Genomic DNA, 14,174 nt, shown 5'->3' with positions numbered 1-14,174 from the left:
ATTAAAAAAACTGAAATTAAGAAAACTGCTGAACTAATAAATAAAACTAAGAGTTGGTTTTATGAAAAAACCAATACAATTGATAAACCTTTGGTCAATTTGATTAAAAAAAAAGAAAGAAGAAAACCAAATTACCAATATGAAAAATGGAAAGGGTGAACTAACCTCCAAAGAGGAGGAAATTAAAACAATAATTGGAAATTACTTTGCCCAACTGTATGCCCATAAATTCAACAATCTAAATGAGATGGATGATTATTTTAAAAAATATAAATTGCCCAGGTTAACAGAAGAGGAAGTTGAATACTTAAATAACCCCATCTCAGAAAAAGAAACTAAACAAGCCATCAATGAACTCCCTAGGAAAAAATCTCCAGGGCTAGATGGATTTACAAGTGAATTCTATCAAACATTTAAAGAACAGTTAATTCCAATACTATACAGACTATTTGGGAAAATTGCTGAAGAAAGAGTCCTAACAAATTCTTTCTATGATACAAATATGGTTCCGACACCTAAACCAGGAAGAGCCAAAACAGAAAAAGAAAATTATAGACCAATTTCTCTAATGAATATAGATGCAAAAATTTTAAATGAGATATTAGCAAAAAGAATACAGCAACTTATCACAAGAATAATACATTATAATCAGGTAGGATTTATACCAGGAATGCAGGGCTGGTTCAATATTAGGGAAACTATTAGCATTATTGATCATAACAACAAAACTAACAGAAACCACATGATTATCTCAATAGATGTGGAAAAAGCTTTTGACAAAATACAATACCCATTCCTATTGAAAACACTGGAAAGCATAGGAATAAATGGAACTTTCCATAAAATAATAAGCAATATCTACCTAAATCTATCAGCAAGCATTATATGCAATGGGGACAAGCTAAATACATTTCCAATAAGATCAAGGGTGAAACAAGGATGTCTATTATCACCACTATTATTCAATTTGTTATTAGAAATATAAGCTTTAGCAATAAGAAAAAGAAATTGAAGGAATTACAATAGGCAAAGAAGAAACTAAGTTATCACTCTTTGCAGATGATATGATTATACACTTAGAGAATCTTGGCAAAACAAGTAAAAAGCTACAAACAACTCTGGCAAAGTTGCAGGTTACAAAATAAACTCAGATAAATCATCTTCATTTCTATATATTACTAACAAAGTCCAACAGCAAGAGGTAGAAAGAGAAATCTCATTTAAATCTACAGTAGACACTATAAAATATCTGGGAGTCTACCTGCCCAAATAAACCCAGGGACCATATGAACACAATTACAAAACATTTTTTCACACAAATAAAGTCAGATCTAAGTAAGTGGAAAAACATTAGTTGCTTGTGGGAATGCCGAGCTAATATAATAAAAACGACAATTCCACCTAAATTAATTTACTTATTCAGTGCCATACCAATCAAACTACCAGATAATTATTTTCTAGAGCTAGAAAAAACAATATCAAAATTCATCTGGAAGAAAAAAACGTCCAAAAAATCAAGGGAACTAATGAAAAGAAATGCTAGGGAAGGTGGCCTAGCCCTACTAGATCTCAAATTGTATTATAAAGCAGCAATCATCAAAACCACTTGGTACTGGCTAAGAAACAGGGGGGTAGACCAGTGGAATAAGTTAGGAACTCAAGACCCAATAGTCAATTAATATAGCAATCTACTCTTTGATAAACCCAAGGACCCCAGCTTCTGGGATGAGAACTCACTGTTTGACAATAATTACTGGGATAATTGGATAACAGTGTGGTGGAAACTGGGCATAGACCAATGCCTGACACCATACACAAGAATAAAATCCACATGGATACATGATCTAGGTATAAAGACTGATACTATAAACAAATTAGAGGAGCAAGGAATAGTGTATTTGTCAGATTTATCGAGAATGGAGAAATTTTTGACAAAACAAGAGATAGTGAACACTATGAAGTGCAAAAGGGATAATTTTGATTACGTTAAATTGAAAAGTTTTTGCACAAAGAAACCCAATGCAACCAAAATTAAGAGGAAAGGAGAAAACTGAGAAAGACTTTTTTGCAACAAGTATCTGTGATAAAGGCCTCATTTCTACAATATATAGAGTACTGAGTCAAATGTACAACAATACAAGTCATTCCCCAGTTGATAAATGGTCAAAGGATATGAACAGGGCATTTTCAGAGGAAGAAATTAAAGCTATCCATAATCATATGAAAAAAATGCTCTAAATCACTATTGATTAGAGAGATACAAATCAAAACAACTCTGAGGTACCACATCACACCTATCAGATAGGCTAACATGACAAAACAGGAAGAAGATAAATGTTGGAGAAGATGTGGGAGAGTTGAAACACTAATTCATTGTTGGTGGATGTGAACTGATCCAACCATTCTGGAGAGCAATTTGGAACTATGCCCAAAGGGTTACAAAAATGTGCATACTCTTTGACCCAGCAATATCACTTCTGGGACTCTATCCCAAAGAGATCGTAGAAATGGGAAAGGGTCCCACATGCACAAAAATATTTATAGCAGCTCTCTTTGTGGTGGCCAAAAACTGGAAAACAAGGGGATGCCCATCAACTGGGGAATGGCTGAACAAGTTGTGGTATATGAATGTAATGGAATATTATTATGCTATAAGAAATGATGAACAGGAAGACTTCAGAGAAACCTGGAAAGTCTTATCTGATGCTGAGTGAAAGGAGCAGAACCAGGAGAACTTTGTACACAGAAACAACCACAATGTGCGAGGAACTTTTCTGGTAGACTTAGTACTTCATTGTAATGCATGGACTTAAAAAATTTCCAATGAACTTTTTTTTTTTTTTTACTTTATATATATATATTTTTTTTAATTTTGTAATGTTTAACAATCACTGCCATACAATTGCGATTTTAGCCCTCCCCACCTACTCCCCCTACCCCCCTCCCTCCCCACGACTGCATACAATTCTGTATAGATTCTACATATACTTTCCTATTGAGTATATTTTCACTATAGTCATGCTATGTAGTCAGATTAAGATAAATGAAAGAAATCGTATAACAAATCAGAACATGATACACAAACACATACACATACACAAACATGATCTGCTACAATATGTGAGTGACTTCCATATTTCTCTCTCTGAGTGTGGCAGGCATTTTGCCTTGAGATCCTCCATTGGGATTTTTTTTTTTTTTTGGTAAGAAGTTCTTGTGTTATTACAAAAATCTAAGTCTACCAGAAGAAACTCTCACACACTGTGGTTGTTGCTGTGCATAAAGTTCTCCTGGTTCTGCTCCTTTCACTCAGCATCAGGTCATATAAGTCCTTCCAGGCCTCTCTGAAGTCTTCTTGTTCATCATTTCTTATGGCACAATAGTACTCCATTACATTCATATACCATAATTTATTCAGCCATTCCCCAATTGATGGACATCCCCTTGACTTCCAGTTTTTGGCAACTACATAGAGTGCTGCTATAAATATTTTTGTACATGTGGGATCCAATGAACTTTTGAGGCAAAATGCCTTCCATATCCAGAGAAAGAACTCTGGAATTGGATGACAGATAGAAACAGATCATTTTCTTTTGTGGTTTTTCCCATTCATTTTAATTCTTCTATGCAATATGTATTTAATAGGAATGTATGTGTAAAACCTATATAAGATATACTGTCTCAGGGAGGGAGTGTGAAGGGAAGGGGAAATGAGGGAGAGGGAAGGGAAAAAAATCTAAGATATATGGAAGTGATTGTTGAACACTGAAAACAAATAAAATAATTTAATTTGAAAAAAATTATCAGAGTATTCTATTATGCCCATGACTGAGATAGTGACACTAAAGATGGGTTAATGCACTACTTTTCTCTCTCCTCCATACTCCAGCAACATTTGGACCAGTGGCCTTTACCATCAGACCTTCTGGTCACCTGTTCGGCAAGTTCACCTTGAGGACCACTGGACCTTGCCCTCTGGGTTACTGCTGGGGTCTTCTAAGTATTCTGCAGTGAAATCCATATAGATATATAGCTTGATAGAGATATCTGTATATAGATATTTGCATATCCTTTTATATAAATATCTATACATAGGTTATCAATATATAGATATATTTATAATAGATATCTATATATATATATATGTTATCTATTACAGGATATCCTATATAGATATAGATATCTATTCTAGATATAGCTATATATCCATAGCCTACATATAGATATTTGTTATAGATATATCTATATGTAGAGGGTTAGCTAGGTGGTACAGTGGATAGAGCACCAGTGCAGGAGTCAGGCGGACCTGAGTTTAAATCTCACCTCAGACACTTGACACTCACTATCTGTGTGACCTTAAGTCACTTAACCCCAATTGCCTCATCCTGGGTCATCTCCAGTCATCCTGATGAATATCTGGTCACTGGATTCAGATGACTCTGGAGGAGAAGTGAGGCTGGTGACCTGCACAGCCCTCCCTCACTCAAAACAAAGTCAAGTGCAAGTCATGTCATTATTTCTCTGATGGCATGGTCTTCTTTGGCAATGAAGGATGAACACACATCTATATGTAGATAACCTATATATAGATATACATCATAGATATCTATCTACCAATCTTTCTATCTACCTAGTCTTCCTCTATTAGAATGTGAGCAGCTTAAGAATAGGGACCATTTTGGTATCTCTAGTGCACTGCACATAGGAAAAGCCAAAAAATCTTTTTTATTCATTTGGAGTTTATTCAGGCATTTAGGTATAACCTTAAGCACTTTATATAGGAAAATGTAGGAGAAGATGAAAGAATTTTCATCTGGAAAAGGACTTTCCTAGTCCTTTTTTTGGGTAAAGGAAGACCTAGATGTTAATATTTTTCTGAATTTTCTCCCATAAAATGACAAATAAATGCAATTTAATTCCCCTTCCTCTTTGCTCATAAAAATCCAACTCATCCTATCGGGTCCAGCTCAACTAAAGTCACATCTCCTCCAAGGTGCATTCAATTCCTCTGGTCACACTGGTATTTCTCTTCCAGACAGATAGGTAGATAGATGGATAGATGGAAAAGGAATGGATAGATAGTACCTTTCTTGATACATATAGTACCACCATATGACTCTAAGTCTCACATCTCCAGTGGCCTATTATACATCTCAAAATGAATGTCCTATAGACATTTTAACTCAACATGTTCAAAACTGAATTAATTACCTTCTATTTCCTCCCCACCCTGCCAATTTTCTTATTATTGGTGAGGATACCACCATTCTCCCAGTCAACCCAGTCCTAGATATTGGACTCAACTTCTTACTCTCTCTCATATCTTATTTCCAATATATTGCTAAATCTTCTTGATTCTTCCTTTGAAACAACTCTCACAAGAGTCCCCTTCTCTCCTCTGAACTGCCAGCACCAGTTAGTCAATCAAGCCAAGGTCATACACTACTTCCCAGGCCACCATCAGGCATCCTGACTTTTTTCCTGTCACTGGACTTTGATGATTCAAGAAGAGAGAGTAAGGCTATTCCTTTGTGCAACTCTGCCTCACTTAAATTCAGCTCACACACAAGTCAAGGATTCACCCCACGATATCATTGATCCTCTTTGAAAATGAAGGACAAACAACAGCCAGTCAATAAACATTTATTAAGTGCTTCCTATGTGCTGGGCATTATGCTAAGCTCTGGGATGCAAAAAGGCAGGCCCTAGCCTCACAGAGCTCACCATCTACTGGGGAAGACCGCAAGCAAACAAATGCATATAAAGCAAGCTATGTACAGGATAAATGGGAAATAATTAGAAGAGAGAAGAGACTAGAATTAGAGGAGTCAAGAAAGCAGAAGATGGGATTTTTGAGGGGACTTGAAGAAGGCCAAGCAAGTCAGTATTATTATACTACAATTATTATACTACAATTATACTACAATACAGTATTATTATACTACAACCGTCATTATTATTATTAGCATAGAACATTATTATGAGCATATTATACATGCTCAAGGCATTGTGGTAAGATAAGAGCTTTACAGATGTTTTCTCATTGAATTCTCACAACAACCTGAGAGGTAGGTGCTATTATGATCCTTACTTTAAAGTTGAGGAAACTACGGGAAAGAGATAAAGTGACTTGTCCAAGATCAAACAGCTAATAAGAGCCTGAGGATGAATTTGAACTCAGGCCTAGCACTCTGTCCACTGATCAACTAATTACCTAGGTAAGTCTTTACTTATATTTGCATTGTTCTCTGATTCTGACATGTGTGGTGATCTTATCTTCCTGATTTGATGGAAACTCCTTAATGCCAAGAACTGGGGTTAACAATAATACTGGAATAAGCATTTTAAGAGCAGCCGGTCTGATATGCTCTGTAGTACCTTAGTGCCGTTCTCGTCCCCTTGGGCATGAATGAGGTAAGGTTGGCTCTCATTCCTGGAGTTCTCAGAGACAATTCGCACCTCTACTCCAGGTAATGGAGTACCCACAGCACCTTGAGGAAAAAGAGAAGAAAAGGAGAAAACAAAGAAAATTCACGTTATGTGGAAGGAACTGAATGAGTGGAAAACCTTGACCCCCCTCTAAAACCTGCAGGAGCTGTACTCATAAGGGGAAATTTATGTACCTACTTATCTGTGGGAAACTTCATATCACTGGGAGTCCAAGTGGCTTTAATACCCCATCCACACATATTAGTGAAGTTATTATTAATATAGCTTATTACCAATTATTAATATAATAATATAATTTATTATTATTACAGCATGGCATGATCCAAAGCATTTCTTGGACAGCGTGCCAGTTTGAGAGTCTTTTGAAGATATGAAAGAGAGACTTTTCACCATCTACTCATATCAGAAACCCAATTCTACAGTTCTGATCTCGAGTGTCCCTGTGTATACAAGAAAGACGAGAAGTGATTGCTATATAGTCCATTAATTCTGGGCCACCCTGAATTGACAGGAAAGGCAAGGCTGAACAATGTAAGAACTGCAAAGGATTGTCTTGATTTTATATTACATCAATACATTGTGTATAAAACACAATAGGAACAAACCAGAGTTCAAAACACTCATTAATCTATAAGTTTCATTTTTCAAAGCAAGAGAAATCTGACACAGTGTCAAGACCAATTGCCTATTAAGTTGTACTGATCTGGTATTTCCCAAGTCTGCAGCATTCAAGAATCTAATGGTCCACTTTAATAAAGCATCCTTCATGGCTAAGAATGAGTTCCCCTGAAGAAAATAAGAGACCAGAGGCTGACTTTATTCACAAAAATGGAGACTGGAAAGAGCTGTCTGGAAACTTACTTTAAGCATTCAGAGGGATACACATAGGGACTAGATCCATGATTTCATTGGTATAGGGAACTCTCAGATGAGGAAACTCCCTCTACAAATGCTGGTCCACCTTCTTGGCATATGACTATTTTGGAGAGTTACCTCAGAGGACTGAGAGAGGTCCAGTGATTTATCCAGGGTCACACAGCTGGCATGTCTCAGAGGTAGGACCTGAAATCAGGTTTCCTTGGCTTTGAGACCAGTTCTTCATCCGTTATGTAAGTTGCCTCTCACAAGCATCATGGTCTATGAAAATTCACTTCTGTATTTCAAGCACTTCATTTAAATGATTTCTAACTAATAGGAAAGGGACAAAAGAAGAGAAGGAAAGAAAAAGAAAGGAAGGAGAGAAGCAAGGAGCAAGGAGATAATTCCTCTGCCTCCCTAGATAATTTGTTCCAGGGCTTAATAATACTCACTCTCGGTAAGTTCTTTATATAGAATTCCAATTCCACTTGCTAAAATTAGAGTCTATTTCTTTTTTCTTTGTGACCAGTTTGTTCCTAAAGAGGAGAAAGCTAATGAGGTTTGGAGTTTGATTCCTTTAAATTCCAGTTTGTTGCACTCAGTTCCAGAACTATAAACTATCCCCTCCACACCTCCAGCAGTTAACTCACAAATTTATGTTACCGATGCCAAGAGAAAGTAGGAAAACCAGCACAAATTCATCACCACCACTTTGAAAAGGACTCGAAACTGTTGGTCAGTAGCAACATCTTGGCATGTAAAATAAAGCACAAGATATCTTTTTCTTCTCCTAAGTAATTCTAGCGGTTCTAAGCTTTTCTTCCCAAATTCCATTTTTGGAACTTGACCAAAAAAAAATTAATAACCATTTGCTAAATAGTCAGTATGTGTGCAGCACTGTCCTAGGTGCAGGGGAGAAACAGGAAATCTGGATAAGATACGATTTCTGTCTTCATGGAGGGGCTCATCAGTTTAGTAACTTGCAGACATCTCTTACTGTTGGGCTGACTGGGTAATGCAGCAGATAGAGTATAGGCCCAAAGTCCAGATGACTCATCTTCCTAAGTCCAAATCTGGCCTCAGACACTTACTGGCTGGCTAAATCATTTAACTCTGTTGGCCTCAGTTTCCTCATCTCTAAAATGAGCTGCATTAGGAAATGTCAAAGCACTCCAGTATCTGGAGAAAAATCCCAAATGGGATCATGAAGAGGCAGAAATGACTGAAACAACTGAAGGACAACAGCAAAAATGATATTAGGGAATTATACAGTTACAAGAAAAGTATTATGGGAAATACAAGGGGGACGGTCATGTTCAACCAGGGGATCAGGGAAGGCCATTAAAATTACTTGTGGATTCTGAATCACACATTCTTAAGTATACATCCCTGTAATGCACTTACTTCCCTAATAACAGTGCTATAATGCTGAATCATACTCAGTTTAGGGCATACGATGGTCTTCTCATATTTTTCTATTATACATTTAGTACACTTAAAATTTAGCAGAGCTGATCTTTTTTCCCCCATCAGTACCTAAGATCTACTACCTAATTTAAATAGACTAGAGGACTTTGGGCATAGGGGTGGGGTTATCTGAATTAGGTAGGCCAGACACAAAGTCACCAACAGCCTAGAGCAGGGTGTCTGCTTGTGTATGTCCACAGACAGTTCTAAACAGGAATAGGACAGGGAAAATGTTTTGAGGAAGGAGAAAGAACAGGATATCAAGAAAACCTGTAAGATATGGCTTCTGAAAACTGTGACAACCTCAGCATTGGGTGTTAAAATGAAGAAGGGCAGGCTAAACTAACTAGATTTCAAGTCCAATGTTCACTGATACTACTAATAAATTTTATCTGGCTGGTATCTGCTCATTTATTTTGTAGCCACAAGTCTCTTTCTTGTTGTCTGAAAGAGGCAGGATGCAAAGGCTGGTGGGGAGTTTATGAGCCTGAATATTGAGAAACCATCAAATGCTAGAAATTGATTTATTATCTTCTGGAACAGGTTAGATACGATAACCAAAAAAAGTACCTGTCAAAGAAAAAGAATTCTGGAAACCCAAGTTATCAAACGGAATATGATTATGCCACTAGGAGGCTGTTGATAGGTTTATACAAAATTTTACCATATCTTTAACGTTAGGAAATGAAATCCATTCTTCTTTCTGCTTTCTTCTGAGTATATTCTTTAACACTGATATAGCACCTACTCTCTTCCTGAGCCAAGGTAGAAAATGCTCAGTGGGCATGAGGCCAAGGAGGGTAATAACCTGTTCCAAAATGGAGAGACTTTCTCCAGTGGGTAATTCAGCAGCATTCATCAGAGGACACACTTTTAACAGGAATAGATTAGCTCCATGTACTGATAGTCTAAAGGAACCATGGAGAGAAGGGTACTGGAGGGAGCAAAGCGGAACGTTGGTAGCCATCACAAGCAATCAGAGGCACCCTTTCCCCAATAATACTGGATGAGTCAGCAGTAAAAATGGTTTTATATTAAGGGTGCCTCTACCACTTTAAGTCATTGCTGCATCTAGAAGGCCCACCCACAGGGTTGTCAGATTGGGTGCAGCCCCAACAAAATGGAACAAATATTCCCTGTTTTCTTGGGGAATTCTTTAGGCTTTCCTGGCTTTACAATAGTAACTAAAGAGATCGCCCCAGTCCCCTGCTTGCTCCAAATATATTTTTCCCTTCCTGAAAGGGTTCAGCAAATATAAAAGGCACTCAATGCTATGATGTCTGAGGACTTGATCCAGTCACTAACAGGAATCAAACTGACAAAGAGTGTCTCAACCCACTGTTAGTTTCTGGCTCCCCCTTTATCCAGGCATCACTGACAAAGGAAATGAGAAGAAGCAAAGCCTTCTCTCAGAAGTGATGCTCCAGTTGTATCAGAGTATTGTGTACTGCAGGTGCTCCCGATTCCTTTCACTGAAGGCACTCCTGTCTGTCATTAGACATTAACCATTTGGGTCTTTTTATCCTATCTTCTCCGTAGCCAAGAACACCTCTCCTGCCTCCCCCTTCACTGATTTTTTTTCTTTAACACAACAAACCAGACACACCCATAAAGCTCCTTCCTTTGCTCAGAACACGCTTATCTCCAGCTTTGTACAGAAAGGGTGTTTTTCTCCCCCTCTTCCAAAAGCAAAAGTTACAAACCGTTGAGAAACGAGATCCATAATGAAAGTGCTGACAGAATCTTAATTATAGCACCACAAATGCAACAATGTAATTAAAATCTCCAGGCAAAGATAATGACTTGAGTTTCACAGGCCCTGTGATATTTTAAAATAAAGTTCACACTGGCAGCTAACGGCTCAGACCTCAAGCAGATGGTAAGCATAAAGTGGGCCCAGTGTCTGCCTCCCAGCCCCCGCCATCAGGGGGCACATTCGGAGCCCAAGCCGAGGCCACTACACCTTCTTCCCTCCCTTCCTCCCTAGTCCAAGGCTCATGAATCTTAAGAAATGTTGGCAGCCTGCCCACCGAGTGTCGAACTCCAGGCAGCAGTCAGAAAGAAGTGGTGCTATTATTCTTGCAACAGTTCTCCTCTCTTTAAAAAAGTTGTCAGCTCTTCTCAGATAAATTTAATTGGCCCTGCGGTCTCTGTCCCTTGGTATCTGGGGACCTTGATGCGGTTCTCTGTGGTTGTGTCCTGGGAGAATTGAAACAGGCCAACGATAAGGTACTCAGCGAGCTCACTGTCAACAATACACCGAGTCCGCACTAGAGCTATTAGCCGCCTCTGATCTAAGCCTCCAATTAAAGTGGTGATTAGGCCCAGTGAGGCATTCGGACCATGAATTATTCATCTCCCTTCACAGTAATAGCACCAGGGGGATTAGAAGGAGAATTGGTGAAAACAGAGGCATTTTAAACAGGGCTTTAACCATATACAAGCAAACATTGCTTTCACATTTTTTTTTTCCTTTTTCAACCTCACCCCCTCGTCCCTCGATTTTATTTTTTTATGATTTCAGAGAATCATGCGATAATCTCAGACTGGAAAGGGACCTTGGAAGCCATCCGTGTCAACTTCCCAAGAATCCAGGGGTGGGGGGGAAGGAGTACTGGATTTGGAGACAGATGCCCTGGGTTCGAGTCCTAGTTCAGTTACTTGTTCCCTGAGTGACTTTAGGCAGGTCACCTTCTCTCTCTGGGCCTCAGTTTTTTTGTTAAATGAAAATGGAAAGATGGTCTCTAAGGTCCTTTCCAGCTTGGAATGTATGGAATGAACTAATCAAAGCTTCAGGGGTACAGGAGCAAGAAGCACATTAACTGACCAGAGGCAAGTCAGCCAAAAATGGGTCAGAAGCCCCAGGAAGTGGATGAGGAGATTTTTTTGATTGTTTCCCAGCACATGGAAGAGTCCAGGAAAGAGTCTAGTGCAAGGAAAACTGTTTGTCAATTATGGGATAAATCTCTCTGTGTTAGAATTAGGGTGACAGTGTAAGGGGGCAAGGCACCGACCCCAAGGGATCAGAAAGTGGGATTCTGGATCCTTTGAGCCTCCAAGAAATCTCATGATATAAGGGATCGAAAGTAAATAGAGAAAGGTTAGGAGAGAGGGTTGGGGAGAAGAGCCAGGGGAGCCTATGAGGAAAAACCCATTTAAACCCTTTTTTCTCCTCAACAGCAGCAACAAAACGACCCAGGACTACGACCACCACAAGATAAGAGTCAGGTCTCATCTCTGGAGACGGGGACTTAGGAAAAAATCCCTTCTTCTTGTTGATTCGCATCACGAATAAAAAAGAGTATTTTGGATGGGGTCTTATGTCTTCCCTTGAAATCAAAGAACTAACATAAAAATGAAATTTGTCACAAAGCCAATTTTGTCTTTTTGGTGGCTTAAGGTAAAAGAACAACCAATTACAATTAATTCACAATTCTAGCAGCCAGAAAACCTTCCCCATTCCTACTCCTCGTTTTCCACTCACTGTCTTTGTGTCTCGAGTAAATGCTTAAAGCCAGTAATTTAGGATTTCAAGGATTTCTGCACTATAATTTCTTTCCAGATAAACTTTCCATTTCCAGAAGTATATAATCACTCGCCTTGCCTCAATTAGCAGCGAGTTACAACGATCATTTTGCAATGAAGGTGATAATGGGGACAGGGGATGATCACTGGGTCCAGTGAGCTCAGCCTCCCGATCTATCTAACGTTCATCCCTGCAGTCTTTCCCCAAGGGTCTGGGTAATTCTGACTTGAGGTTATAGTTCCCACATTTGCCGTGGGGAAATCTGTTCCATACTTTAATTACCCATTGTGTAAAGAACTTTCTCTTTGCCTCCCTCAGAGCCTGCCCCTTTTAGAGTCTCAGCCTCTTATCCTTTCTAATAATTATGGCCCAAGAGGCCCCTTGCCACCCTCCTTGTCTTTTTCAAATTTTGGATATCCCTCAGGTGCCTAGGGTTGTATAAACTTCCCTCAGTGTGATCTTTCCAACAGCATGCTCTAATACATGTTCTGTCTCAATACAGACATTATTGTTGTTTCAGATTTGGGTAGCACTTTCACTCCAATAAGCTCAGGGTGGAGGGAGAAATGAAAGAGTGGGTAAGAGGGTCTCTAAGTCAAGTGGGACAAGAAGTTGATGGTCCTGCCCTTTCAAACTGCATCCAACTGAATCATACTTATCTAAGGAATTCTGATTATTGGGAGCTGAATCCTTTCCCAGAAAGGAAACAGCATAGTACAATGCACAGAGCACTAGAGTGGGAGTTGAAAGACTCAAGGTTCTGCCCGAAGATGAAAGACCTGCCACCAACTGGGCCAGGCAATTCACCTTTCTCACCTCTATTTCCTTTCCTGTATAAAAATGTAGTGGAACCAGAATGAGGGGTTCTTAATCTGGGGTCTATAAACTTGGTTTTTAAGTATGTTGATAAGTGTATTTCAACATAATTGATTCCCTTTATAGTCCCAGTATTTTATTTTATCCATTTATAGTTCCAGTATTTTATTTTATGCATCTAAAAATATTATTCTGAGTAGGGGTCTATAGGCTTCACCAGGTTGGCCCAAGGGGCCCAGGACATCAAAAAAGGCTAAGAACCTCTGCACTAAATAATCTTTAAGGCCTATTTTCAATCTAAAAGTCTCAGACTCAGTGGATATTGTACTCAAATTTTGATCTGCAAATCATAACTCACCATATATGAACTAGACAAAGGAAAAGAGTCTTGGCAATGGGATCAATACTCCAGCTTAGCCAAAAGGAAAGAGAAAATTCACAAATAACCTAAGTGAAAGTTTCTTCCCCACCAAAACTTAACAAAGAGTTTGTAACATAGTGATTTGAATTGATTCAAGGTTCCTTTCTATATGTTAAAGGCAACCCAATAACATAGTAAAATACACTAAGCAGGTGAAAAAGTAGTCAGATGCCTCTGCGATAATCCGTAACCTGGATAATCAGTCACCTGATAATAAAAACCTAAATGTACTCTGAAGTAGGATGATGCTAAAACTCAGTTTTAACTAGTGACACAGTCTTTCTTTCTATGATTTAGTCTTAGCTGGTTACTCTAAGTGAGCCTGCTTATAATTTCGCTAATGTCTCTACTCAACTGATATTATATGAATAAACAAGTTCAGTGCTTAAATACCGTTACCATCCCATTTCCTGTTCCAAAATGGCTCCCTCCAACTCCTTGGCTCTTCTTTATATCTAGCTCTTAACCTGTCAAAGTTTAGCTACTGACACTGTGTATCTATAGATTTGATTTTGAAAGGCTGTAAAAGTAAATGATCACAGTGGTCTCACCTTTGCCTAATTCTTTGTACACATCAGTGGGATTCTAACCAAGTTCATCAAGCATGACCTCCTATTCAGTATATCCATGCAAACT

General features: G+C 38.5%; 1 protein-coding gene across 5 annotated transcripts in view; it reads right to left on the bottom strand.

The window, feature by feature from the left end:
- Positions 1-14,174, bottom strand: part of ACSF3 (acyl-CoA synthetase family member 3) — a 250,324-nt gene that overhangs the window by 136,407 nt on the left and 99,743 nt on the right. For all 5 annotated transcript variants that reach the window (XM_072636361.1, XM_072636357.1, XM_072636359.1 and 2 more), the window contains one exon: positions 6,379-6,491. In XM_072636361.1, the coding sequence (XP_072492462.1) occupies positions 6,379-6,491 (113 nt within the window). The remainder of the gene's footprint in view (positions 1-6,378; positions 6,492-14,174) is intronic.

Source organism: Notamacropus eugenii, chromosome 1 (assembly GCF_028372415.1).
Source record: "Notamacropus eugenii isolate mMacEug1 chromosome 1, mMacEug1.pri_v2, whole genome shotgun sequence".
In the NCBI taxonomy this organism is placed as follows: domain Eukaryota; kingdom Metazoa; phylum Chordata; class Mammalia; order Diprotodontia; family Macropodidae; genus Notamacropus; species Notamacropus eugenii.
Note: the sequence above shows the minus strand (reverse complement) of the source record. Positions and strands in the feature narration are given on the sequence as shown.